Below are 27,140 nucleotides of genomic sequence, written 5' to 3'. Positions count from 1 at the left end.
ATCTGCCCGCAGGGTGAGTAAGCTTCATGCATTGTCATCTAAGCCACCCTACCTTTCCATCTATCCTGAAAAAGAGGTGCTTCGCACTAGGGCCTCTTTTCTACCAAAAGTGGTTACGTTCTTCCACGTAGGCCAGTCCATCACCTTGCCTACTTTTTTATGCACACCACATCCTTCTAAGGAAGAGGAGAGACTCCACCTCCTGGACCGAAGAAGAGAATTGGCATTCTACTTGATTGTACCAAAGAGTTCTGGGTGGATGATCAACTCTTTGTTGGTTATGTGGCTGTGAAGAAAAGTCAGGCTGTACAGAATAGAACCATCTCCAGGTAAGTCGAACTTTGCATTAAGATGTGCTATGTACTAGCTAAGAAGCTACTCCCTGAGGGCTTGCATGCTCATTCTACCAGAGCCAAAACTGCAACCACTGAGTTAGCATGCAGAGTTCCAGCCCTGGACATGTGTCAGGTGGCAACGTAGGCATCACTGCACATGTTTACCAAATACTACTGCCTGGACAGTCAGATCCGTAGGGACAGGCATTTCACTTGTTCAGTCCTGCAGGTCTTTCTAGTATGAGCTTAGTTCACAGACCCACTCTGGGGATGGAATTGCTTGAGGATCTATTCTAAGGTATGGAATCTGCAACTAGATGTCTCTGTCAGACAGACAAGTTACTTACCTTTGGTAGTGCCTTATCTTGTAGATACAATATCTAGTTGCAGATTCCTTACTGAGCCACCCATCCTCCCCACAAACTGGTTTCTAGAGACAGGGACTCTTGTCTGTTTAGGCAACTTGGAAAAGGGAAAAACATGCAGAATCAGTGCATTGTCCCCCATTCCAGTATGTACAACTCAGAATGGGGAGATTAAGTTGCACTGCGGAAGAAACGCACCTAGCAGTATAGGTATTTCCATGAATGAATTTAACATACTCCAATAGGTGGCAGACATAATGAGGACCAAAGTGTTCTGTTTCTTCACATAGTTCAAATGTTGGTTTGAAAATGAATGTTGCAACATGCAAACAATATTACTAATATCTTCTTTGCCTCTCAGGTTGATCCTTTGATTTCTGATCACTATCCCAGTCTGTTCTCTACTTCCTCCTATAGATTTAGAAACCTGAGAAATGTGGTTACGTTGTAGGCACCACTACTAGTAAAGATGTGGGATCTGGCCTTTGTAGCTGCATATGATGTACATGACAGAACAAAGAGGGCTTGATGAAGGCAGATGAAAGCTCCTTAAAGAGTTTAGATATTTAGTGTGTTTTGCTTTGGTCAACAGAGCATGTTACAGTGTAAAAGAAGCATTGGTTATCAGTCTCTGTGACCTTAAAGCAGTCTCCACTCTTGGACGTTCTTCCCATCAAATGAGTCTTCAGCAATCCTTTGTACAATAAGAATCACTCAGCTCTCTGCACAGATGATAGTAAGAAACTTTGTAGAAGAAAACAGACTACGCTAGCTTAACAGGGTGGCTCAAATGACTGTAGAGATTTTTGTTAACTTAAAATAGATACTTTGACTTCCACTGCAGTATAAAAAACATAAATCTCCATAAGCTTGTTGGAGAGCTCGGAGAACTAAAGCAAACATTTTAGAGATCTTTGTGTAACCTGATGTTCGTTGGTTCGAAACCTGGTGTATCCCTCAGCCTCTAATACAACGTCATATTTTGTGACTAGCTAGTGGGAAAGAAAAAGGGAGGATTTCTAGGGTTTAGAAGAAAGAATGTGGCTTTGTCCAGGTGAATGCTGCTATTATGGTGGTATTAGACGTTAATAGGTGGAACATGAGATTGCAATTGAGCATTAGAAACTGTAATGAATGTAAGAGGTTATATTTCAGCACACACAACTGAATTTGCGTGATTGCGAAGTTTGTTTATGGCATATGAGAGTTTTCCTAGCACATAATGGCTGTTCATAGGGCATATGCAGCTACACTCTGCATGGGTACAGTATGTGAATGAACATTTGATTGCAAGTATGTGTAGGCATTACTTGAAACATCTTTCACTGGTCTCTGACAGGTATGCCCCATGAATACCATGGCAGTGTGTCTGGCATATCATAGGAGTGCCGTAATCAATATATACTTGTTAACTAAAAACCTCTTGTGTCTCATTCTGTATAATGTATTTATTATATTATAGATCTCACACATATATGTATATATTTGTTTTAAATTAACTTCATTGGTCTTGTGTCCTGTGATGTTTGGATAAAGTTTTATTACAATTCCTTTAAAATGTTTTTTCATATTTGGTTAGGTTTCCTTATTCTTAATTAATATCAACACTTTCATACTTAAATTACCTATTAGAAGAGAATTTGTCCTACAAGCAGTAGGTATAGTGGTCTTTTTCTGATAACACCGTTTACCACAAGCTAGGGTAATGAAAGAAAAGTGCAAGGTGAGGCAGCTCATTGAGTGAAAGTAGCAGTTTTGATTGGAAGCCGGAATGTCACTATGGGTGACCAAAACATTGATATGTTTTATCTGATAATACTGGTGTAGTTAACAGAATTCTGTAGTCCTGTTACTTATTTTGTTTTTGAATCAGCCTGTTTAATGCCTTTACTCACTAAATTTAAGACAAATGGAATGGCTGCAGTGATCACAATCCACTAAAGACAGAATTTAGACGGTTTAACTTTGGGAAGAAGGGAATTACCCTATACAGGTAGCCTCTTACAGTAAATGAGCAAGGACATAGAATAGGATGGGGAAGATCGTCCCGAAAGATTTTCTGAGGGACTTGACACAGTCATGTAGTAATAGCTACATTTGTAACGAAGTCCAGGCGGTCCTTAAGAGGAAAACAAGAAGGACAGAAAGATCAGGTCCTGAATGGTTTGATTGAAACTGTTCAAAGGCCCACTCAGACCTGAAGAAGGCCGGGTATCATAAAGCAAATGATAAGGGAGAAGTAGCAGAGGCTAGAAGATGCTATAAGGAGGTTTGTAGGTGCCAGAAGAAGGTACTTAAACAGGAGGCAAGGGGTCAGCTAGTGACTGACTGTGAGTAAGGAGATAGCCCTGCTTTCTAGAAAATAGTGAACCAGCCACTTTTAAATGAGGCAGTGGTATCAGATGTGGTCTAAATTATTCCGTCCCAAGACTCTACAGCATGTCATCATCTCCTTATCATTAAAGCTTTCTTTTCCAGAGGAGGTGAGTTATAGTTTGATGTTTGAAGTCATAAGCAGTAGCAGCCTTGCCATCCAATAAAGCTCTTGGTCTGGATGTAGTCCCCAGTGACCTTTTTAAGTGTTATGTGGATCTTTGGGCTCCCCTAGTCACACAACATCTGGCAGAAATCGGTAATCTTACTGGTCTAAAAAAAAAACAAAGAGACCGTGCTGACCCAGGTTGTTACCATCCCATTTCTCTAATTGATGCTGAAGTGAAAGTTATTGGTAGGTTGCTGCTGAGCCGTCTGATGGACTGGGTGGAGAATGGAAAGAGTTATCTGACATTCATTATGGCTTTAGGCCAGGAAGAATGATGATCCAACTGAACCTTGACTGTTATCTTTTGATTGCCATGTACACACTAGTGAGGAAAGAGTCAATTCACCTGGCCTTCATGGACCCTTTGATATAGTAGACAGATGAAAATTATGGGCTGTGCTGGGGACATGGAGCTAGACAGTGTGCTTGTAATGTTCCTCCTTAATTTACACACCTCGCTGGAAGCCTCAGTAAGATTTGGCTCCAATGAGGAATGCATTACACACTTTCTATTGGGGGGATGAGTCCACCAGGCCTGTATTTTAGCCCCTTTACTTTTTATTTTACGTATTAAGAAGTTTTAGTAACCCATTGTAAGGACGTTCCAAAGGTTCAGAAAAGGCCGGTCAGTGCCTTACTGTACTTGGACGAAACAGTTCTCATAGTGCATACAGCCAATGATTTGCATCTTTTGCTAGGCTGTTAAATTGATTTTATGGACAAAGTGAGTCTGAAAACAAATTTCACAAAGACATATACAATGGAGCTTGGGTCGAAAAATTTGAATACCAAAGCCATTTATTTAAGGGGCAGCCTATCAGTAACACTGTTAAGTTCTCCTATCTGTGCAACTGGGACCCTCTGTTGAGTGCTCAAATGCAATCCTTTAATAGGGTAGAATATAGCATTGATGCCTTCTTGAAGCGGCTTGGCCGGCCCCATGTTAATTCTACAGTGGACCTTTATAATGCCAAATGCTTCCCAACTGTATCATTTGGCTGTGAGATTTGGGACTATAAGTCTTATTATCCCATCCAAGTAGCTGAAAAATAATTTTTAAGGACAGTCCTAAGGTTACCCTAGAGTGTTCCTGCAGAGATCATGCATGAAGAACTGGGTGCAAGGTTTATTTCTGATTATTTTCAAATCCGCCCCTACTTTGGTGGTTCTCCGTTTGGCTAAAAAATGACTTGGATTTTAATTGAGAGATTCTGAAAGGCTATCTGGGGCTAGACTGTTGCCGTTGCATACCCTGGTTCCAATATATCAAAATGCCTTTTGGTTGATCTTGGAAGTGCCAAGCTGTTTCTGAGTCCAGAACTAATTTCTAAAGCTGATGTATTGTGGATTGAGGATGCATTTCGTGCATTTGTGCATGAGAAAAGGACTGGTCGTTGTTTGTCAAAAAACCCATGCAGACATTATGCAATGGTTAAAGCTCCAAGGTAAACAGAACTGTATCTGACACTAGATATGACTGTTTTGCACAGATGACGTTTATCCTATTTTTGTCTAAACCTGCTCCGTCAGCTTGTATCTGGTTGGCACAATCCGTCAGAACCTGCAATTTGCACATATAAAAAAAGAATGTTGCACTAGACACTTTACATATTGTTCTTTTCTACCCAAAATTTGCGAAACTGCATCACTAGTACATATGTCCGCTCCTTTTGCCTCTGAATTGTAACTAAGTGAGGCCTGCTTTATTGTACCTTCATTTTTCAGTCATGCTCTTTGTTTTTATGTATCATGGTACTTAGCAAGTGTGTTCCATCCTTCCCGTTAAAATTTGTTGTATTGTTTTCAGTTGGCTTTAATTAATGTTTTAATTTATGTGCTTTTATGATTTACTCTGTTAAATCAAATAAAGCAAATTTGACTGACTGACTGTTAATACCATTTTGATAGACATGCACAATATAGGTTTTGTGGAAAAAAAACAAGTAGAAATCATCTATTCTGGTTCAAACTTTTTACATTACGAAATATTGTGAGATTAGATAGGTATTACAGTAAATACTTTTTAAGAACGTGTGATTTTAGTTTATTCATGTTGACCAAATGAGAATGGCTTCTTTAAGATACTCTTTTCATTGAGTTCTGTTTTCTTGACAATGCAGATGACCCCTAAATCTAAAAGGAAAAGCATCCATAGCAGAATGCTCAGGCCGGTGTCAAGGGCTTTTGGTAAGAGAATTTACATCCATCCTTTATATTGAAGAATCACACACTGTGTATTTAATGTTTTAAAAAAACGTTTATTCCTTTGTGAGCGTGTTTTAAGTGTCCCTATTTGTTCCACAAATCCCCACCTAGATAAACGACCTGCCAACTGTGACATATCCACAATATTAATTACTCAGCATTGAAATCACACATTCCAAAGACCTCCTCTCTTTAACAGACTGTTCTCTTTGACATTTAAGAACTGTCTCAAGATAAATGTATGTAGTAAGAATTACTTTCTAAATAGAGAGCTATCTCAGAACAAACACTACAGACCTTGACCCTGTGAATCCCTGAAATGTTGGCATCAGCCTTGAAAAAGCCCTAATTCTGCTCTCCACAATAGGGTAAAACACCTGTTGTCTGAAACAGAAACAGAAATGTATGAAATCGAAGACAACATATAACCAGTTAAAATAATTATGATTGTGCAATCAGAAGAAATCAAGAAGAAAAAAATAATTCACACTTTTAATTTCAGAACTGTTTAACGTAATTTATTGCAGTTGTTTGCATTATTGTGAATTTAAGATTATTAAAAACAAGACTGTAGGCTACTCAATGTCATTCCACACTCTCGACATATGACTAAAGCTGCAAGTGTGATTGGTCAGGCACACTCATGTAACCGAGCATGTGATGCAATTTTCCGTAGCGAGGCAAGCACTGTTGTACATTTTTTTGTTGAAGATAACGTCTACCAAAGAAGAAAACAGTGTTTAGCACTCTGTTGTCAGTCACATGATGATCACAATTTTTCAAGAAGCAAATATACATTTCATCTACTATCAGGCATCTATACATAACTCATTTTGAATTCTCTTAGGGTCCACAGATACTAATAGAAAATCCTGCAATTTATGGTAGGACTGTTCATTGTGGTGGGTAATCGTATAGTGGAATCTCCTGTGTTGGGGACACTCCTTCAATGGGGGATTCCACACATTGAGAATTTTATGATACCTCCCAACTCGAAATCAGTCTTTTCATATTGAGTTAGTCAAACTCTTTTTCATTTTCAAGGTAGCCTATAAAATAAGAACTACCCCAGTGGTATATAATATTGTACCACTAATGGTTTACTGAGGCCTAAAGGGCATATTTGCTTGGCCCATCCTGGACCTTGCTGCTGCGATCGTCCTAACCATGTCCGCCTTTGAAAGCTACCCACCTGTTAAAAATGCAGGTGGGTGGTCATAAGTTGGAGTTGGCTGATTGTAAGTGTACGAACCCAATCCTCTCCCAATATTTTAACTTCTAATTGTCTTATTCTTCCGACTGTGGAATGGCCCACATTTCTATCACCTTGAATCTGATAGTTTTGAGAAAAGTTCTTGTAGTCCTGAACTGAAGGTGCAGTGGAGGACCATATAAGCAAATTTGGTTTATACACTATAGTACTCATTTATTTTTAAAAATTATAACAGAGGCTGATTCAGAAAATATTTTCTAAAAAATTTGAAAATCTACTCATTGCATATGTTGTCTTATATCACTGCTTATATGTAACTATAAGTTCGAATAGCAGCATGGAGCTTAGGTTGTGCCATGGTTTGATCTGAAATAAATGCAATGGACAGCCCTCGGTTGATCTTTGTTTTACAATTGTTCTTCAAACAAAAACAATTATTGATTGCCTACTACTTTTCCTTGTAGTTTGGTATAACTAATTTCCTCTTGTGCTGCTTTTAGAAATGGAATTTGACTTGGATAGAGCCCTAGAAGAAGTTCCAATACACACAGAAGACCCGCCATATCCTCATTCCAAGCTTGAAAAACGAACATCAAACGTCCTAGCAGAACTCCCTTCTGAGGAATCAAAGAAACTGGAGCACTTCACAAAATTAAGGCCAAAACGGAACAAGAAGCAACAAACGGGTAAAACGCCTGTGAGTAAAACATGCATTACCATCAAGATTCAACTGAAATAAAATCTACCTAGAAGTTCCTCTAATAACAGGGCAAGTTGAGCTATTAGCTTGTCAAACTTATGTCATAAAATTTATATTGTTTCATTGTAATTGATTTGCAACAGTAGTAACCAAAGTTGGACATTCTTCAGTAAACGTCTGTTTTTATGGCCAAACATATGTAGAAGAATATGATTGGATGATACGTTCACTAGGGGCCTGATTTAAAGTTTGGCGGAGAGGGTTATTCCATCACAAACAACAGATATTTCACCACCGTATTACTCCCACATTATACCCTATGGAGATCGTAATACGACGGACGGGATATCTGTCACTTTGTGATGGAGTAACCCCTCTGCCAAACTCTCAATTAGGCCCTAGGTCTACTTTGCCAGCATGTTCAGCTAGTCTTTCATAATTAGTGTTTGCATGTTGCTGGCAAGAAATGAGTCAAAGAGAACATAAAGGCTTCATGCACGCTAACTGAGCTTTCACATCAACCAAAATGAACCATTGTCTGTCTGTGACACCCTTAGCTTTCCATTTCAGTATCTTGCTGAGCCACACAAAATGTGCTATTGAAAGCAGAAATCAAAACCAACAGTTTTATACCAAGATAAAAAACGTATGGTATGGACAGGTGTGGATATAAAAGCAGTAAGTATAGACTATTGGCATACCACTAAATGTTGACGTTAAAGGTAGGAGCATTTGGGATACTAATTAAAGAAATTATCCAATAGGTGTTTGGATTATGGACCCATAGTGAAGATGAATTATATAGATCCAGTAAAGTCTTACTCAGTAGAAGAACATACAGACACTATTAATCTCTCAGTCTTTCTAGGGAGACAGGTATCAGGAATGAGCAATTCCAGGCAGCCAGAGGACTATTTTGTTGTGTAGAGGAGGCTTGAAACCTGGATGGTATGGTAGCTGTTAGACTTGGTATCCCTGGCAGTTCCCCTAACTTTTTGTCTTCTCACCTGTTTTGCTGACCACATTTTTTGCTGGCTTTAGATTTCTGGGCACTTTACCACTGCAGACCAGTGCTAAATATGTCTTTCCCTAAAACATGAAAACATTGGTTTTATCCACATTTGGCATGTTTAATTTACTTATAAGTCTCTAGTAAAGTGCACTACCTGTGCCCAGGGCCTGTAAATTAAATGCTACTAATGGCTTGCAGCACTATCTACCCACTGAAGTAGTCCTTCTAACATAGCTCAAGCCTGCCACTGCAGAGCCTGTGTGTGCAGTTTTAAACTGCAATATCGACCTGGCAAGTTAACTCCCTTGCCAGGCTGAAACCTTCCTTTTTTAATAAATATGTCACTCCTAAGGTAGGCGCTGGACAGTGCCAAGGGCAGGATGCAGTGTGTTTAAAAAGTTGGACTTGCCCTTTTAAGTGTTACATGTCCAGGTAGCGAAAAACTCTTCAATTTGTTTTTCACCATTGCAAGGCCTACCTTGCCCATAGGTTAACATTGTGATCACCTTATTATTACATTTTATAAGTGTAATTTCCAATTGGGATGAAATGGGATCCCCAATTGTGGTGTCTCTGGAATCACATTTTAAAATCACAACTCATGGTGAAGTTGGATTTTAAATTGTATTTCTGAAAATGCCACTTTTAGAAAGTTGGCATTTTTTTAAAATCCTCTAGTGTCTCCTGCCTGTCTCTTAGTACACGTGTGGGTGGGTGACAGCTGGGCTCATGTGCATTCCCTCCAGACAGTCGCACACAATGGGGGGGGGGGCTTAGGTGTGACTGAGTGGCAATTTGCATGTTGATGGACTATCCTGGGCAAGACGGGAGGGAGGAGCTGACGCAGCTGAATGGTAGGGACTTTGTGCACTTCAAAGGCCTCTCTTTGAAGTCTCCCCCACTTCAAAGGCACCACAGGGTCTAAGAACTGAACTTCTGACCCTATCAAATCAGTACACCTCTGAACTCGAGGACATTCTGCCAGGAAGAAGGACTGCTGTGCTGCTGAAGGGACTGTCACTCTGCTGGACTCTGCTGGACTTTGCTGGACTCCTGCTTTTCTGTGCCTGCCCTTCTGCCTGCTGCCCTCCTTGCCTCGGAGTGAGAAGGACTGGACCTGCACCTCTACATCCCCAGAACCGGGAAATCAAAGACTTCACTCAACCTTCCTACAGCTTCTGGACTCTGCCATCTGTGAGTGCTACCCTTCCAAGTGGTGCCATTCCAGTCCTGGGCCCTTGGATGTGGGTTCTTCATCTGTTTCTACCAAAAATACATGCATTGCAGCTGTTGCGCCGGTCGGAACTAACACATCATCCCTCGATGCTGATGCATCGTTTCCACCGCTTAGAAGAAGGGCATCGCATCGCCAGCTATGTGGCTCGACGATGACACATCACCTTCATCGCAAAGTGTTTAGGAACTGCTCAAGGACATTGCATCAACGACTGCATGGCTCATCAATGTGCACATCGGAACTGACGTACCGCCTTCACATCATATCTTCTGCTCCTCACATCAATTCATCGACGTTGACGCAACCCTCCACACAAGGTGCTTTTTTAACAGGACAAGGTTGGTCCCTGTAGCCAACCCACGCTCCATTGCGCTTGGTCTGAACTTTGGGATTTACCCTGGTCTAGCACGACCAGTTAACTACAGTTGGCGCTTTAAGCTTCTAAGCACTACATTTGTAGATATTCTTTGAAAAGTCATATCTCAACTTCTACTTATTGGATGTTTGTCGTTTTGGTCTTGATTTATTCATATAAAAATAATCTATTTCACTAACCTAATGTATATTATTTTTGTGTGTTGTTTGGTGAATGAAATCCTACTCAGAAGCTTTGTGAGACCCTCTCTTGAAAAATAATCTGGCACCTCTCAACCTTGTCAACACCTCCCTCACTTAAGCCATCTTCCCCAACGTGCCTAAAAGTTGGAAAATGCTGCCATTCCTGTTCAAAGGGAGTGGGAACTCCATAACCTTACTTATCAAAGACAGCTCACACAATTTCTACTTATCAGAAAGGTAATGAAAAACGTTTTCTCCATCCAAAAAGCACACTCAACAAGCATCACCTTTGCATAAATATGAGTGCAGAATCAGATCCTGTCATAGCACACAAACCTCAGTCGTCCAAATTGTGATTTTCACCCTACTTGTCATTGCTGAATGTGATTCGGTGCATTTTTATTGAATTGTTACTTTTTGTGGCCTTCAACACAGTTGTTCATCAGGAACTGATAAATACCCTGGCAACGCCTCATGACATTCTCAGAAGCATCTTGTATCAGTCTTTAACAGTTTGTCTAGACAGACTCTTCAAGATTCTAGAAGCCTTCCTTCAGCTCTACTGTCCAGTTCAGTCTTAATCTGGAGTACCCTTTGATTTTATTCACTGATAAAACATGCACATCTACCAGACTGTTAGAAATCGGGTGATGGGTTGGCAGTCAGGTTACCCCCTGTCCAAACAAGAACCCTCACTCTAGTTAGGGTAAAGGAGAATCACCCTCAGTTAACCCCCGCTCACACCCTTGGTAGCTTGGCAGAAGCAGGCAGGCTTAACTTCAGAGCCTAGATGTAAAGTATTTGTACCAACACACTCAGTAACTCAGTGAAAACACTACAAAATGACACAACACAGGTTTAGAAAAATAGGTAATATTTATCTAGCCAAAAAAAGACCAAAACGACAAAAGTCCAACATACACAAGTCAGGTTATTAAGTTTAAAAGCAAAAGAGTCTTAAATCCTTGAGAAAACAGTAAACGCACTGTTAGCGTTGAAAAGTACCTGAGTAGCGTCAAAATAACACGCACGGGCAAGTGTGCGTCAAAGAAGGTTAGCGATGTGTTGAATTCTCACCCACAAGTGAGACCGTGCGTCGTTTCTCCCTCTCCGGTTGGGTCAGCGTGCGTTGTTTTTCCTCTCCGCAGGTGAGTGATTCGTCGATCCAGGCAAGCACTCGTGTCCAGGCAGGCGTTGTGTTGTTTTTCCGCATCCAGCAAGGTTTGCATCAAAAATCCTGCCGCACGGTAACAGCAAACCGCGCAATGTGGATTGTGACATTATCAGCTTCTGTCAGCGGGTGTTGCGGGTCGTTTCTCCAGCTGCGTGCATTGATCTTCCAGCCGCAATGCCGGTGGAGCATCGATTTCTGCCGCGAAGCCGGCAGCGCATTGTTTTTCAGCCGCGTCTCGGATGGTGCTTCAAAATTTTCCCCACATGGTGGTCTGTGTGAGAATTTTCAGTCTTGGTCTGCCAACTTCACCTGTCAAGGCCCCAGGAACTGGATAGGGCACCACTTGGCAGGGCAGGAGTCACAGCAGAGAGTCCAGGTGCTGGCAGGGGAAGTCTTTGATGGCCCTGAGACTTCAACAACAGGAGGCAAGCTCAGGACAAGCCCTTGGAGATTTCTTCACAAGCAGGAATGCACAACAAAGTCCAGTCTTTGTCCCCTTGTACGGGCAGAAGCAGCAACTGCAGGATAGCTCCACGAAGCGCAGTCACAGGCAGGGCAGCACTTCTCCTTAGCTATTCTCAAGGCAAAGTTTATTTTTGATGTCCAGATGTGATCTAATTTCCAGGGGTTTGGGTGCCCTTCTTATACCCAGTTCTGCCTTTGAAGTAGGCCTACTTCAAAGGAAAGTCTCTTGTTTGTGAATTCCTGCCTTTCCCAGACCAGGTCCCAGACACACACCAGGGAGTTAGAGACTGCATTGTGTGAAGGCAGGCAAAGCCCTTTCAGGTGTAAGTAACCACTCCTCCCCTCCCTCCTAGCACAGATGGCTCATCAGGATATGCAGGCTACAACCCAGCTCCCTTTTTGTCACTGTCTAGAGAGAGGTGCAAACAGCCCAACAGTCAAAGTAACCCAGACAGGGAATCCACAAACATGCAGAGTCACAGAATGGTTTAAGCAAGAAAATGCCTACCTTCTGAAAGTGGCATTTTCAAACACACAATCTCAAAACCAACTTTGCTAAAAGATGCATTTTTAAATTGTGAGATCAGAGACACCAAATTCCTCATGTCTGGCTGCTCCCAAAGGGAATCTGCACTTTAATCATATTTAACGGCTGCCCCATATTAACCTATGAGAGAGATAGGCCTTGCAACTGTGAAACCCGAATTTGGAGGTATTTCACTGTCAGGACATATAAAACACATTAGTATATGTCCTACCTTAAACATACACTGCACCCTGCCCTTGTAGCTACCTAGAACCTACATTAGGGGTGTCTTACTTGTAAGAAAAGGGAAGGTTTAGGCCTGGCAAGTGGGTGCACTTGCCAAGTCGAATTGGAAGTTAAAATCTGCACACACAGACACTGCAGTGGCAGGTCTGAGCTATGTTTACAGGGCTACTAATGTGGGTGGCACAACCAGTGCTGCAGGCCCACTAGTAGCATTTGATGTACAGGCCCTGGGCACCTCTAGTGCACCGTACTAGGGACTTACCAGTAAATTAAATATGCCAATCATGGAAATCCAGTCAACAATACAATTTACACATAGAGCATATGCACTTTAGCACTGGTTAGCAGTGGTAAAGTGCTCAGAGTTCAAAAGCCAACAACAGGTCAGAAAAAAAATAGGAGGCAGGAGGTAAAAAGATTAGGGATGACCCTGCATAAGATAAAAAAAAAGTCCAACACAGACGCTTCCTGAAATTCACAACCGCCAGCAACACTAAATAGTTCAAAATCTGAATTGCATTAATTTAGAACTGGATCTCAGTTGCCTACCTGAAATCAGACCTTTCCAAAACCGATTATTTTTCATTGAAGCAGCCTCAAAAAACCAATGATCCACCAACCCACTGACAGGAGATTACTTGCTTTTACCTATGACACTCACATCTTTTTCAAAATGCCCATAACTGGGAAAACCATGACGTCAAGGTTTTGGCTGTGACTGGTGATGAACTACATGCCATGTGACCCGAAGTTGATTTCAGGGTGACATGTTGGCTTACAACCTCCAAATAATTAACTATTTCGAGGCAAAGCCGTCTTTAGTAAGTCCACGACCTGAAAGATCTAAAAGTATGGGGCCACATTGCTTGGAATGCCGGAACAAGGTACCTAAGAACATTGCGCCGGGAGCATAAGAGACAAGAGCCACATAAACTGTAGTCATGTTTGTTTTCATTCCTTTAAAACGGTAGGACAAAATCTGTATGTTGGGTCAGTGACACATGAGCATGCGTGCCATAGTGAGGAACCAACCATGTGGCAGTCAGATTGGCTTAATTAACAATCACCTCGTTAGCACATCCCATCCATCTTTGGGTGTAAGTGTAAAGGGAAGGATGGCGAGCAGCATAAATCTTAATATCGTTTGGGAAATCATTTACGTTCAAGCATTTTTAAGAACATGAAATGTTCAAGCATTTTTAAAAACATGAAAAGTTTGCTTCTTATGTACAATTCCTTGAAGTGCAGCTAACAGTGTTTTGTTCGAAAACATGGATCTGAACTAATTGATTCGGCATATTAATGCTTCCACATGGCTATGCCCACCTGTGACTCCCTACAAAGGACTACATACATCCAAGGCAAGAAACATAACAATTTTACTATATATTTCGAAATAAACTTAGAGTGGGGTCAGAAATCCCATTCAGATAGTGGGATTGCATTGCGCTAGACTGAGATTACACAAGGAAACTCTTACTTTAACTAAGGCAGACAGTGGCCCTGTATTTGCACTTGAAAGCCAGAAACACAATTACCCTAGTTGAGGTCTAGAAAAACAGGCCTGTCTCCTAAACACATACAAGGGTAACCAGCTACCAATAGTTGGCATAACAATTTCTGACACCCCAGGCATGGCCCTTACTTTTCATGCTATCTGTATCTTAGTGACCTTTTCTTTCCCAGGTTATGTTATGTTAATGGCTTTGAATGTGTTTGATAGCAAACTGCAACCATCATTCTAAGGCATGACAAAGGCACCCAACATGTATAAGCAGGAGGGTAAGTGTTTTGCTTTATAGTATTTGTCGAATGCGTAATAACAGCTCTTCTCAACCACAGAGTGAATACCCGTACTTTTAGTATAACACAAAGACACAGGACGTATGTTATGAAATCCATGAGCACAGAAGACTGAGCCACTCGAGCAGTGATCCAGTCCTAGGGCCTACATGATTGACACAAACCTGGAGGCAGTGGATCAGGTAGCTAAGCTAATTGCCCCAACCCCCAGAAAGGCAAAGTGTCCTATTAGAAACAGAAAATAACACATTGCATCACATGTCTCTCTCAGATGGTCTTAAGCAAAAGTGACCTCAGTCGCCAAGAAGTAACCTATCACTACCAGGGGCCATATCATACAGGTGCTCCCGGGACACAGCGGGTGTTTGAGTCTGCTTTTTGTGCCCCACGGCACTACGGTATAACAAACGGGTCGTAGACCATTGGATGCCTCCTTCACTAATATGAATTACGCCAGAGCTAAATTAGCATCAGTGTGGATCTAAAAGGGAGTGACCTAATTTCCACCGAGGCCCCATGAAAATAAGAGAATGCTTTGCCCTGTGCAATATTACGGACACAGGAGCAGGGGCAATGAGGCAGTCCGGAGATGCACTGACTGTGCCATATAGAGATGATCCACAGTGTTCATGCTAAAGGCACCCCATGTGAGGAAGGTTTGCAAGGCCTGCAGGCGGGGGCAGTCTCTCATTGTACCCACTTGTAGGTGAGCATCACCTTTGAAATGGAGGCCATACCGCCACCTGCAGTGGCTTCAAACAGTCGGTCACCTTCCACTAGTGGGCTGTTTACCATGCAGGCTCGAGTTCGTGGCTGCCCTCTGCATAGCACATTCACTGTAATAGGGCACACTGTCCCTGTCTGCTACCGGCACAGCCACTTACGCGCATGATAAGTTGCCTAAAATGTGCAAAGAGGTCTCCCCTCTAATGCAGAGCCGGCTAAAACTTCATTTATCAAACTGTCTCTCTAGCAAAACCCTAGCGAGCTGCTTCTTAGAATCCTGAAAGGTCACTGAACATTATTTAGAAGGTTCTGAACAACAGAGCATCACAACAACCTGGCTAATAAATGTACCAGACTTATTTAAAGTCAACAAACACAAGAATATCCATCTTGAGGAAAGTACCAACTAACAGTATGGTAGGCCCTAGCATCTGTACGCTCCAAATCTTAGCCGTCTATCCTGTTGTCTGGCAATTGTATTCTAACTCCTGAGACCAGTTATAAAATGTGGCCTCACTCCTCCAAGGATTAAAGTCTGAGGAAGTGTCGAGGCGAGTGAAACAATATCCAACAACGTGCAAGGTCCAATTTTTCAAGAATAGCTGCAAAGTGGTAAGTCACAGTTCCTTTCCAAGCCTTGGCGCAGGGTAAGTCAGGAGGCTCAGGGGAGAAATGAGCCTCTACGTTTTCTTATTTTACCACACAAAGATGGGTAGAACAGCTAGTTACATTCAAATTTGTACTGTTCTTAAAGCATTAGAGGAAGAGTAGCTAACTTAAAGCTGGCACACACATCCTCCAACAACCCATAGAGAGTTGATCAAAGCTTCTGTAGCTCCTCATTTGCAAGCTCTTGAGAACAGGAGGACATGAATCTGCCGAGCAAGGTCTCCATTCCCAATGTAGTCACAGGGGATTTTAACGAATGGAGCCCCACAAAAAAGAAATATCATAGGGCACACTTGAGAAGGCGAGGGACGCGGGGATTGATCCCACAAAGCACTGTTCTAGCTTACATCGCATTATAAAACAAGCCTTTAGTTTTGTGTAAAATGGTTGATGACAGTTCTTTGGGTTCTGTTCTCTTCTGACAGTGTGTCAGTCAAGAAACGTATCATGAATGTGCGAAAAATACTTTTTTCCTTTCAGCAAGTAGGTGCTGAGGCTCCACCGGAAGGCGAACAGAATGGACTAATGGGGAGAGTTGACGAAGGAGTAGATGAATTTTTCTCCAAGAAAGTGACAAAACTGGATTCAAAGTAAGTCTCGCTTGTTTTCAGAATAATGATTTTCACTCCGCTCTGTTTCTTTTTAGTAATGTATGCTGCAAATGTAACGATGTCATGTTCCTTAGAGCCAATATTTTGTTTCAGAGAAAATTAATAGAATGTAAAGTGCGAAACAGAAATGAATTCTGTGCATAACTTTGACTAAGACATTTTTTTCTGATAAGCACATATTATGTATAAACCCTCACACAAGTTGTTGTTTTACTTGAAAGCTTGAGATGCAGGCATTTCGGGCCTGTTGATAAGAAACGAACTGTTGCTGTAGCTAATTCGCACCTTTTGATTAGGACACAAAGTTTATTTAGCCATAAATCTATTTGATCATTCATAACGCACTACCATCAATTCAACCATCAATTCACTACCATTCAATTCTACCATCAATTACCCATATTTTGTTTGCTTTATTTGGCTGATGACGTGTTATATTTTGTAATTACATCGAGATGCATCGGTAAGTAATTTCATCGAAATACAATATCTTGAGTACAAGTAACATGGGGGACAAATCGATTGAGTCAAAGGACACCGTTAATAAATATGTGTGACAGTAAGGGAAAAGGTGAGTGAGGACTAATTAAAAGAGGGGTGGGGATAAGGTGGGCTTCACTCGTTAAATTGGTAAACAAATGGAGTTATATATTGGTAGAAAACTTTGGGAATGTGTATAATTAAAGGAAAAAAACCGTTATTTCCGAATGACTCAACACTGCCGTCTACAGGCTGACACAAAATTAACATAGGTTGAGGACAATTTAATTTCTCTAGAAAATAAAATTTCAAAAAACAGATAAAACAAGTGTTGGCAAAGCCAATAGGTTTGGCCTTAATGTGCCTGTGGTAACACCTGCAGCATAAGAACAAAAAAGACAAACTCAATTGAAAATCGGTCCCTATTGAAAGCACCCTTGTCTTCATTACAGGTCTGTGTTTTTTCCATGTCTAAAAAAAGGTCAGTGGCAATAGAGTCTTCATTAGAGTAAGGTTTGTCTGGGCAAAAATAAAAAGAAAAGGAAAAAGTGCCGGGCTATGGCAGGACTAATGAGAAGCTAAAGGGAGGAAGGGCAGGCGGGGGTTCACACGCACTGACACTCGGGGAAAAGAGGAAGTGCTGAGCGGTAAATGAACAAAGGGTTCAAGCAGGAGAAACAGTGAGACACAGGAGGGTGGGAGGTAGGTTGGAATGGCAGGAGGGTGTGGGTGAGGGATGAAGAAGCACACGGTGGAATGAGGATTGGATGGGAAGGAGTAACAAGAAGGTGACTGTTTAGAGGAATAAAGAAATAGACACACGAGAAGGAATAAGTGGAGGGAATGAACCAGCAGATACCAAGTTGAAGGGGCAGGAATAAATAGTGAATGGTCGACAAAGAGGCCTGTATTTGTAAAACTTACAATACAAGAAAGATAGCACATAGCCAGGAGCATGAGGCAAGAGCGAAATTCTTCTCAGGGCTCAGGCAAGATCTAATTGGCAATGTCTCAGGCCAATGGCAGAAAGAGGCTTGTCAAGAAAAGCAAATGGTTTAAAGAGATGAACCATTCTACGTATGTTAGAGAGAGTGGATCTCTTGAGGAGCCGATTGTCAAAACCCAGTCCTAAAAATGAGGACCAAAAATGAATTACTCGTATCTCTCACCGTAATTCACCTGGAGCCTGTTTGTTATTAATCTTGTAGGTGCTCAACTGTTTTACCGTCCCTGTGGAAAAGTGTGATTCTGATTATTGCTAGCCTCGTTATCGTGTTTCACAGATCCAGTGTATCACCACAACAACAACCATTAGGCATCCATATGGCTATTATTTTCACCTACCGTGTATTTGAACGTGCACTCAATTATTTTAACTCGAAAGCTTGGAATTTAGGCGAGTCATCTTACTGTCTTGACAAAAATGTTAGTGATCATGAATAGTTTAATCAACGTAATGACTGTCATTGGTCTTGTCGATGTGTTTTGGTGAACCATTCAGTCCAGGTGTCTTCTTCTCCTTGAGTTAGGTCTTCACATGTAGGCACGTTATATTCATTCTCAGAGGTCCAGCGTGCATCTCTGCATATCAACAGCTGGGGGCTGAGGCACGTACTTCCCCAGTGGTTCCTTCAGAAGGGGTTTCACACAGCGAACCCATCTAATGTGGTCCTCAGCACACCCAAGAAACTACAGAATGGTACCCTAGTTCTGATGATCTAAAATGTTTGTGATCATAAATGTAATAATGTTGTGTTACCTTAAAAAGGCAAACTTTTCCTAAGTGGTGTACTTGTGGCCTTGAATGTAAAACTGCATGTACCACATTGGTACCTCCATGGCTGACTTCAAGGCCGTCGCCTGTATTAGCTAACTGAACATCTCTTTTGCGGATAATTGCTGAGGGGGATACATTGATGTGCTGCCGATCATGAGCTGTTTCTTCGTTTATGTTAGGCGACCATCACTGAAGACGTCGGACTCCCACGACTCTGGTGACGGCGAGGACAAGAAAAAACGAGACTCCAGGAAAAGTGGCTTCCTCAATTTAATCAAATCTAGAACTAAGTCTGAACGCTCGCAGGCCGTAGTGGTGACCGATGAGCACGCGCCATCCAGGGCATCTGTGAAAATTCCAGCCCCAGAGACAGGAAAGAAGGACATGAAGATCGCGGAACAAAATGGAGAGAGTCCCGGATCCAGCAGCGCTAGCGGAGCCGGTAAAAGTGGTGGCCTCGGCAGCAGCGTGGGCGGTAATGGTAGCTGCAGCGCGGGGGCTTCTGGCACCAGCAGCACTGGTGGCAGCAGCAGGGTTGGTGGGGGTGGCAGCACTACCACCAGTAGTGCCAGTGGTGGTGGCAGCAACGTCGGAGGGAGTGGCAGCACGGAATGTTCCGAGGAGTTAAAAACTCCCGATTCCCTTGATGAAAACCAGCATCTGGAGGACGCAGTGAAGGCTGAAAAGAGCGAAAGCAAAGGCAGCCCTCAGGGAGGACGCAGATATGGAGTCCAGGTGATGGGAAGCGGGCTCTTAGCAGAAATGAAGGCCAAGCAGGAGAAGCGAGCAGCCACTGCCCAGAAGGTAAGACCCCAGCTGCTGCTGAATGTCACATTTTGTGCCAATTATGTTATTGTCTAGTTACCTATTTGTAAATGAATCTGCCCTAGTGAAAGTAGATAGACCCAAAATTGGTTTGTTGCATTTTAATAGGTTGAAAATTGTGGCATCTTTCAATAATAACATCGAATTGATAATTAACTGTGTTTTATAAACTAAGAAAACATTTGAAGTGAAAAGTGGAATGCTTGAATTTACCTCAGGCAGTTCTAATAACCCTGGGTCACATTCCAATCCGCCCTTTTTCCATTCTGTGCTTCTACAGAGTTGCACCAACCATGTTCATATCCACTGTGGCACTGTTCCAATAGTAACAGTCCGGCCTAACCTGCCAGGCTGCATCTGAAGGGAAACACAGCAATCCCAAACGAAGTGGCCTTATCGGGGAGGTAGAATCTGAGTCATATAGAAGCGTAAGGTACAGGACACATGGGTGCATAACTTACACACGTATGTCTCAATGAGGAAAGCAAATAAAACAATCTTCCCACAGAGCCTGCCTCTTTGTAATTTGTAGCCTTTAGTTCATTATTCATATGTCTGGAGATCTTTGGAAATGTTATTGTTTAACTCATTTATGATATTTAGCTCAAGAATAGTGTACGTGTGATGTGCTGCTGATGTTAATCAGCCACGCGTTGCTGAGACAGTAATGAGATGTAGTTGTCAAATGCAAATCTAGAAAATATTTGTTCACATGCAGACACTGTAGACCAATACAGGCAAATATTTATGTGCATAGCGTTAGTTATTTTTAGTTGTGGAACTAGTAAAGATGTATGAAAAGCTGAAGATGACCTTAAGAGTTTCTCCCAATCAACTCTGTAATTTCCTTCCATCGCTCCCTAAGCACCACACACACACACACACACGCGTACGTACGTACAAGTGCACACACACACATGCTCACACACCCTCTCCCACACTGGGTAGTTACAGAGGTACACATGTCAGTCACAAAGGCATCTATTCATATATATTTGGCTTCCCATTAAGTAACCATTTGTTCGTAGTATGTGTAGCTCTAGATCCACATCCTTTGCATACTCCTGCCATCTAGTGTTGGGCTTGGACTTTTTTTTTTTCTTCGAAGAGGCCTTTTGAGTCACAAGGTCTTGGTGACTCCTCTTCTTATGGCTAACACGCATGGGCACCGATTCCATTGTTAGACTGTTTTCTCTGCTATTTGGTTGGGATTTGTATCAACCTTGCTCCTCATCTTGAAATTTTCAACACTGAACATTGTGTGACTGGGGTCTGTTGCTTCCCTTTCTATCGTCAAGAAGATTTCTGCTCTGAGGCTCATTCCATTTTGTCTACTCTTCGCCACTTGACTTCTTCAGACAGCATAGTCAGAGACTGGCCTTCCTTGCCTTTGCGGTGTCCTCACCCTTTGGGGGTCTGCATCATCCTTATCGCTGTTACAGAAATAAGAAGTGCAGAGGGTGATGTAATGAACACCCTTGAAGAGATATCCTCAGTGGCACTCAAAAGTATCCTTGAGCCTCTCTCCATGCCGTTTGTAACCAGTGCCTCTTCCCAGAGCATGACAACATCAGCTGCGACTTCTGCTCATCTTTCTGGAGCAAGAAGACCCTTCAGTATCAGAGAGACATGTGCTGGGGCCTCAACAAGATGTACTTCTTATTAACAGAGACGCTGGGCATCATTGGTGAAACAGATCCCCTGAGCACCAAAGGAGAGGATTACAGTGAGCTACTTAATATCCTGACCCATCAACCCAGACCCAAAATTACTGGATCCAGAGGAGGGGTTGGAAATCCTGGAGGAGGAAGAGTTGATCAGAGATGTCCCATCTACCTCGGTTGATCCTGAAGCTTGTACCAAGTCCATGCCTAGGCACATGAGTATGGCCAACACCCATATTTTGATCCAGACTCCTAAAAAACATAAGAGGCCACACTGTGAGGCCAAGCACTGCCCCCTAGTGGGTCGGATGTCAAGCCCAGTGTGTAAACCACCGCCGCATCCATGTACACTGTTGCTACTTTTGGACTTCAGTTGGTACTGAGGTAATGCATCTGAGCCAAAACTGTATCCAGCCAAGAGCCTCGTCCCCTGTTGGCTTTTGAGTCTGAGAGCACATTGGTACGAGCCATAGAAGCTGAAACAGCACTGGCTCCAAGACACTCAGCAGCTGACTTGAAGGGGAGGCCCAGCCTCAGGAAGTTCCAGTGGGAGCTTGATGAAAAGCAATTGTGGATAATCATTCACCTTCGCATAGACAAAATACCTGCCATTGGAAAGACGTTGTCTAAAAATCACAGACTCGCCTTCAAGGACACTCCACAGCCATGCACTTCACTACATCCAGGGCCTCTTAAGAGGCCAAACAATAAGGCTACTAGCCCCCCTCCTCATCCTCTGTTCCTTCATCCTCCACCACCTTAACCTTCACCAGGTCCACCTCCTTCTCCCTCTCCTCCAGCGATTTCAGCTCAGGGGTTGCCAAAGTCCTATTCAGATTCAGGGAGTCCTTACTTCCCTGCATAGGACTTTAGAGTGTCTATCTACCCACACCCTATGGATGATCCTTTGAAGTATTATGGGATGAAGCCCCCAGCGAACCCTGAACTTGACCATGTCCCTGTTATGGTTTTCCCCTACCTGACGATACCACCGCATAACACAGTGTTATACAGTGGCCAGCTGCTTACCCCAAAATGGAAACTCATGTCATCCTGGAGAATGATGACTTCCTTGTAGAGACTCTTTCCAGAGTCAAGCATTCCCCCCGTTTCTCTCATTGTTAAAGGGTATGGTAAAATCTGCCCCAGAGATTTTCAAAGAGCCTGTGAATTCCCGGGTGGGGACTCCCATGATTGAGAAGAAGTTGAAGCTGGCTACATCTGATCTTCTTTATATCAGAAGACACATCACCCCAGAGTCGCTAGTGGTTTCCAGCACTCGGAAGCCAAAGGCGATGTGCCCCCTCCTGATAATTAGAGTAAGCGCATTGATGCAGCTGGCAATAGGGTAGCGGTAAGTTCTGCCACACACTACCGCATCACCAATTCTGTGGGCCTCCTGTCTTGTTATGACAGGGCCCAGTGGAAAGCGATAGAGGTCTTGTTCAAACATCCCCCTCACCAATATTGAAAAATGGCAGACTGCATTTGGCATCTATGACCACATTCTTGCAAAACAGGCAAAAATCCTCCTTCTATGATATGCCAAACAGGTAACATTCTTACTTCTTTGAAATCCCACTTATCCAGGCCTTCATGGAGAGCCTCAAGAGGGTCATCCCTCCTAGAGTCCCCCAGCCCCAGTTTGAAACATAAGTGTGGTCCTTACCAGACCCATGGGGTTCCCCTTTGAGCCATGGCATTCATTACATTCTTCTCCTTTAAAGCAGCTTTCCTTGTAGCCATAACATGTCTTAGATGTATGAATGATTTGCAGACTGTCAAACTCCAAGGACCTTTCATTCAAGTCCTAAAGGACACATTCGTTCTCAGAATGAACCCAAAATTCCTTCCCAAAGTGGTCTCCCCTTTCACCTCAACCAAATGATAGAGCTTTCCCACAACCAGAATCACTAGTGGAGAGTGTCCTTCACACTCTTGACATTAAACATGCTCTTGTGTATTACATTGACAGGTTCAAGCCCTTTTCCATGCTGAATCAGTTATTTGTAGCCGTTGCAAAACTTCACAAAGGCAAGCCTATTTCCAAGGCTGGTATTGCCAGATGAATAGTCAAGTACATGCAATCTTGCTACCATAAAGCTAAAATAGCTCTCCCTGTTACTTCCAGGCCTCACTCTACTGCAAGAAGGCAACAGCATTGGCCTTCCTTGGTAACATCGCATTAACTGACTCATGTAAGACAACCTCACACACAGTCACTAAGCACTATTTTGTGGACATCGTAGTTTGACAACAGGCTATGGTTAATGCAGAAACAACAGGTGATGGACTGAATGCAGAGCAAATCAAACATTCACGCCCAGTCACAGATCTGGGTTTAATCCATCAGTTTTTTGCTTGCCATGCCATTCCAGTTCGGGCTGGACTGTTCTCATGGGGAACGGGTCAAGACTGATTTTCATATGGTTGGCTCCAAACTGGGGTGGCATGGTGAGCAAAAGAACAATGGATTAAACCCAGATCTGTGACTGGGGGTGAGTGTTTGAAAAGTTTCAACACTACGTCCATCATCCTTTTATGTTGCTAAAGTTGCCGTAAGTGGAAAGGGTATGCCCAGACGTAGGTCTCTTGCTCACTGCGCCACTGGGTTCAAGCTTGGTTGGCTAATGAAGGGTGATACCCTGAAACTGGTCCCAGGATGCTTGTTTCCGGTCCAGGGTGGACCTCGCCTGGCAGTTTGGGCTGGACTGTTCCCATCAGGAACAGGCTCAAGACTGTTCATCATTACCTGCACCCCCTGACTGTCTATAACATTGGACAGGTGGGTTTTGCAGATCCTCTGAAGGGGCTATTCCTTCCCCTTTGAAACCACCCCTCCCCCATTACACCATCTTAGGACAGGCTGATGGAGGATCATCTATCCCTTCTCTGCCAGGAAGTCACAGCTCTCTTGGGCAAGGGAGCCCTAGAGAGGGTGCCGACACAAGAAGTGGGTTGTGGTTGCTATTCCTGCTGCTTTCTGGTACCAAAAAAAGACAGAGGCCTTCATCCTATCCTAGACCTATGGCCCCTCAATGACTTCCCCAAGAAGGAGAAACTCAAAATTCTCACGTTAGCTCAGGTCCTGTCTGCCCTGGACCCAGGAGACTGAATGGTAGTATAGACTTTGCAGGACACATATTTCCATATTCCTGTCATGCCTGCCCACAGGCATTACCTGCAGTTCTCAGCAGGACACAAGCACTTTCAGTTTGCTGTTCTCCCTTTTACAGCTTACCGCCACCTCTCCGGTGTTCACCAGATGATGACAGTGGTTGCAGCTCATCTACAGTGATCAGAGGTGTCAGATTCCTCTTTCTTGATGACTGGCTGCTGAAGGCAGGCTCGCCCCAGGCTGGTAACTCCCACCTCCAGACTACGGCAGACCTCCTGCATTTGCTGGGGTTCACTATCAACATGCCGAAGTCACACCTGACTCCCTCTCTCTTTATCAGAGCTGTTCTGAACACAGTGCAGTTTCGAGCAGATCCTCCTTAATGGTGGTTCCAGGATATTCAGGCTATGATACCAATGTTTCAGCCTCTGTCCTGAATTTCGGTGAGACAGACCCTAAGGCTGTTGGGACTCATGGCCTCCTCCATCCTTCTGGTGATGCATGCTCACGGCATATGCAGGCTCTGCCGTAGGACCTGACCAGCATCAGGGGAATCTCTCCGATATGATCCAGATCTCGAAGGGAACTGCAAAAGATCTGCAGGGGTGGTTAACGAATCGTGATTGGGTCAGTGACAGATCCCTCTTCCTTCCCCAACCAGATCGGACAGTGGTGACAGATGCATCAGTCCTGGGATGGGGCGTCCATCTGGGAGAGGTGGAGATCAGAGGACTCTGGTCTTTAGTGCAACCTGGATTCCACATCAACCTGTTGGATTTCCGAGCAATCCAACTGGTATTGAAAGCCTTTCTACCATCCATCAAGGGAAGGCTAGTTCAGGTTTTCACAGACAACAACACTGCCATGTGGTACTGCAGCGAACAGGGCGGGATGGGGTCGTGGACCCTTTGTCAAGAGGCTCTGCATCTCTGGACATGGTGAAACATTAGGGCCTATCCTTGGTGGTTCTCTGAATGCCAGGGTGGACAAATTCAGTCGAAGTCACCAGTGGTGTCTTCATTCAGACTTAGCGCAAGGCCTCTTTCAGCAGTAGGGAGAGCCCTGGTTAGCTCTGTTCGCTGCCCTTGAGAACGTGCAGTTTTGCACACTGGAGTTTCCATGGTGGCTCTTTCTCTGAGATGCTTTTTGTCACAAATTGAGCTCAGGCCTCCTGTACGCATTTCTTTCAGTACCACTTCTACCCAGAGTTCTCAGGAAGATCAAGAACAACTGGACTCAAGTCACCCTTGTGGCTCCGGACTGGGCACGGAAAGTCTGGTATCCCGAAACTTCTGAGCACGGCCTTCGATCCTTCGATCAGGCTGCTTTCAGCGAGGATCTTTTGTTGCAGCAGCAGGAGAGGGTCCTCTACCCAAACCTGTTCAGTCTCTGCTTTATTACGTGGAGATTGAGCAACAGCAGTTGACAACTTTTGACCTTCCTCCCTAAGCCTGTGCCAGGCAAGCCTCCACTAAGACGGTATATGCATGCTGTTAGAAATAGTTTGTGGCATGGTGTGCAGAAAAAACAAGTTGAACCCCTTTCTGCCCCCCCCTTTCTCAGGTTCTCCTTTTCATAATTTCTATTGCTCAGCAGGGCTCTGCTTTGAGTAGTCACAAGGGTTACCTTTCTACTTTTTCTGCTCTTCTATGGTTGCCTGACCAGTCATCCCTCTTCAAATTCCCTGTTGCATATAGGTTTCTGAAAGGTCTTGTTCATCTCTTCCCTCCTTCACCATTTATCATGCTTCAGTGGGACCTTAATCTTGTGTTGACATTTTTTATGTGTGCTTTCTTTGAGCCTCCTCATAATTGTCCCCTCAGGCTCCTTATGATTATAACAGCCTTCCTCATGATGATTACGTCTACCCGAAGAGTGAGTGAGCTTCAGGTCTTGGCATCCATGCCTCCTTACCTCACCATCTATCCTGATAAATTGGTGCCTCACATAAAAGCTACCTTTCTTCCAGGAGTGGTCACTCCATTTCATGTAGGCCAATCCATCACCCTGCCTACTTTTTATGCTCCTCCACATCCCTCTAAAGAAGAGGAGCGACTCCACCTCCTTGACCCAAAAAGATTGTTGTTGTTCTACCTTGATTGAACAAAAGAATTCTGGGTGGATTACTGACTCTTTGTGGGGTATGTTGGAGCGAATAAAGGAAGGGCTGTGCAGAAGCAGTTCATCTCCAGAAAGGTCGTGTTCTGCATTAAGTTCTGCTACGCTCTGACCAAAAAGCAACCCACTGAGGGCTGCCGGCTCATTCCACCAGAGCCAAAGCTGCAACCACTGTATTAGCTTGCATGGCCAAAGTCCTGGATACCTGCCTGGCAGCAATGTAGGCCTCTTTACGCACGTCCACAAAGCACTTGTGCCTAGACAGTCAGGTCCATATGGATGGGTGTTTTGCCCATTCAGTCCTGCAAGACTTTTTCATCTGAAATTGGTCCGCAGACCTACCTCCATGGATGGTATTGCTGGCTATCTATTCTAAGGTAAGGAATTTGCATCTAGAAGTCTCTAACAAATAGACAAGTTACTTACATTTGATAGCGCCTTATCTAGTAGAGACTGTATCTAGCTGCATATTCCTTACTGACCCACCCATCCTTCCAGCCCTGCAACCGCATTTCTAGTACAGAGCTATTCCCTTTCAGGGCCCTAATTTTCCACATCATTGGTCAGTGTTCTTCATGGCTCCGCAAATCTGGAAAGTTGTGTAAAGAAACTGACATCAGCACACCTGGGTGCTGCCTGTATAGGTGCTGTGGATGTAATTTCTAAAGCGGACGACAACGATGCACACGCAGCTGAACAACCGGCTACTGGCAGACAAGGGTGCTGTTCACAGAAAATCTTCCTGGTCCAGTCTGATCCCTTCAGAAATTC

General features: G+C 43.5%; 1 protein-coding gene across 1 annotated transcript in view; it reads left to right on the top strand.

The window, feature by feature from the left end:
• CARMIL1 (capping protein regulator and myosin 1 linker 1) overlaps nt 1–27,140 on the top strand; it is a 993,695-nt gene that overhangs the window by 825,276 nt on the left and 141,279 nt on the right. Inside the window, exons 30-33 of the mRNA XM_069218803.1 lie at nt 5,363–5,429; nt 7,161–7,357; nt 16,257–16,366; nt 18,824–19,448. Coding sequence (XP_069074904.1) covers nt 5,363–5,429; nt 7,161–7,357; nt 16,257–16,366; nt 18,824–19,448 — 999 coding nt within the window. The remainder of the gene's footprint in view (nt 1–5,362; nt 5,430–7,160; nt 7,358–16,256; nt 16,367–18,823; nt 19,449–27,140) is intronic.

Source organism: Pleurodeles waltl, chromosome 2_1 (assembly GCF_031143425.1).
Source record: "Pleurodeles waltl isolate 20211129_DDA chromosome 2_1, aPleWal1.hap1.20221129, whole genome shotgun sequence".
Classification (NCBI taxonomy): Eukaryota; Metazoa; Chordata; class Amphibia; order Caudata; family Salamandridae; genus Pleurodeles; species Pleurodeles waltl.
The sequence above is the reverse complement of the archived record's forward strand: the minus strand, read 5'-3'. Positions and strand labels throughout refer to the sequence as shown.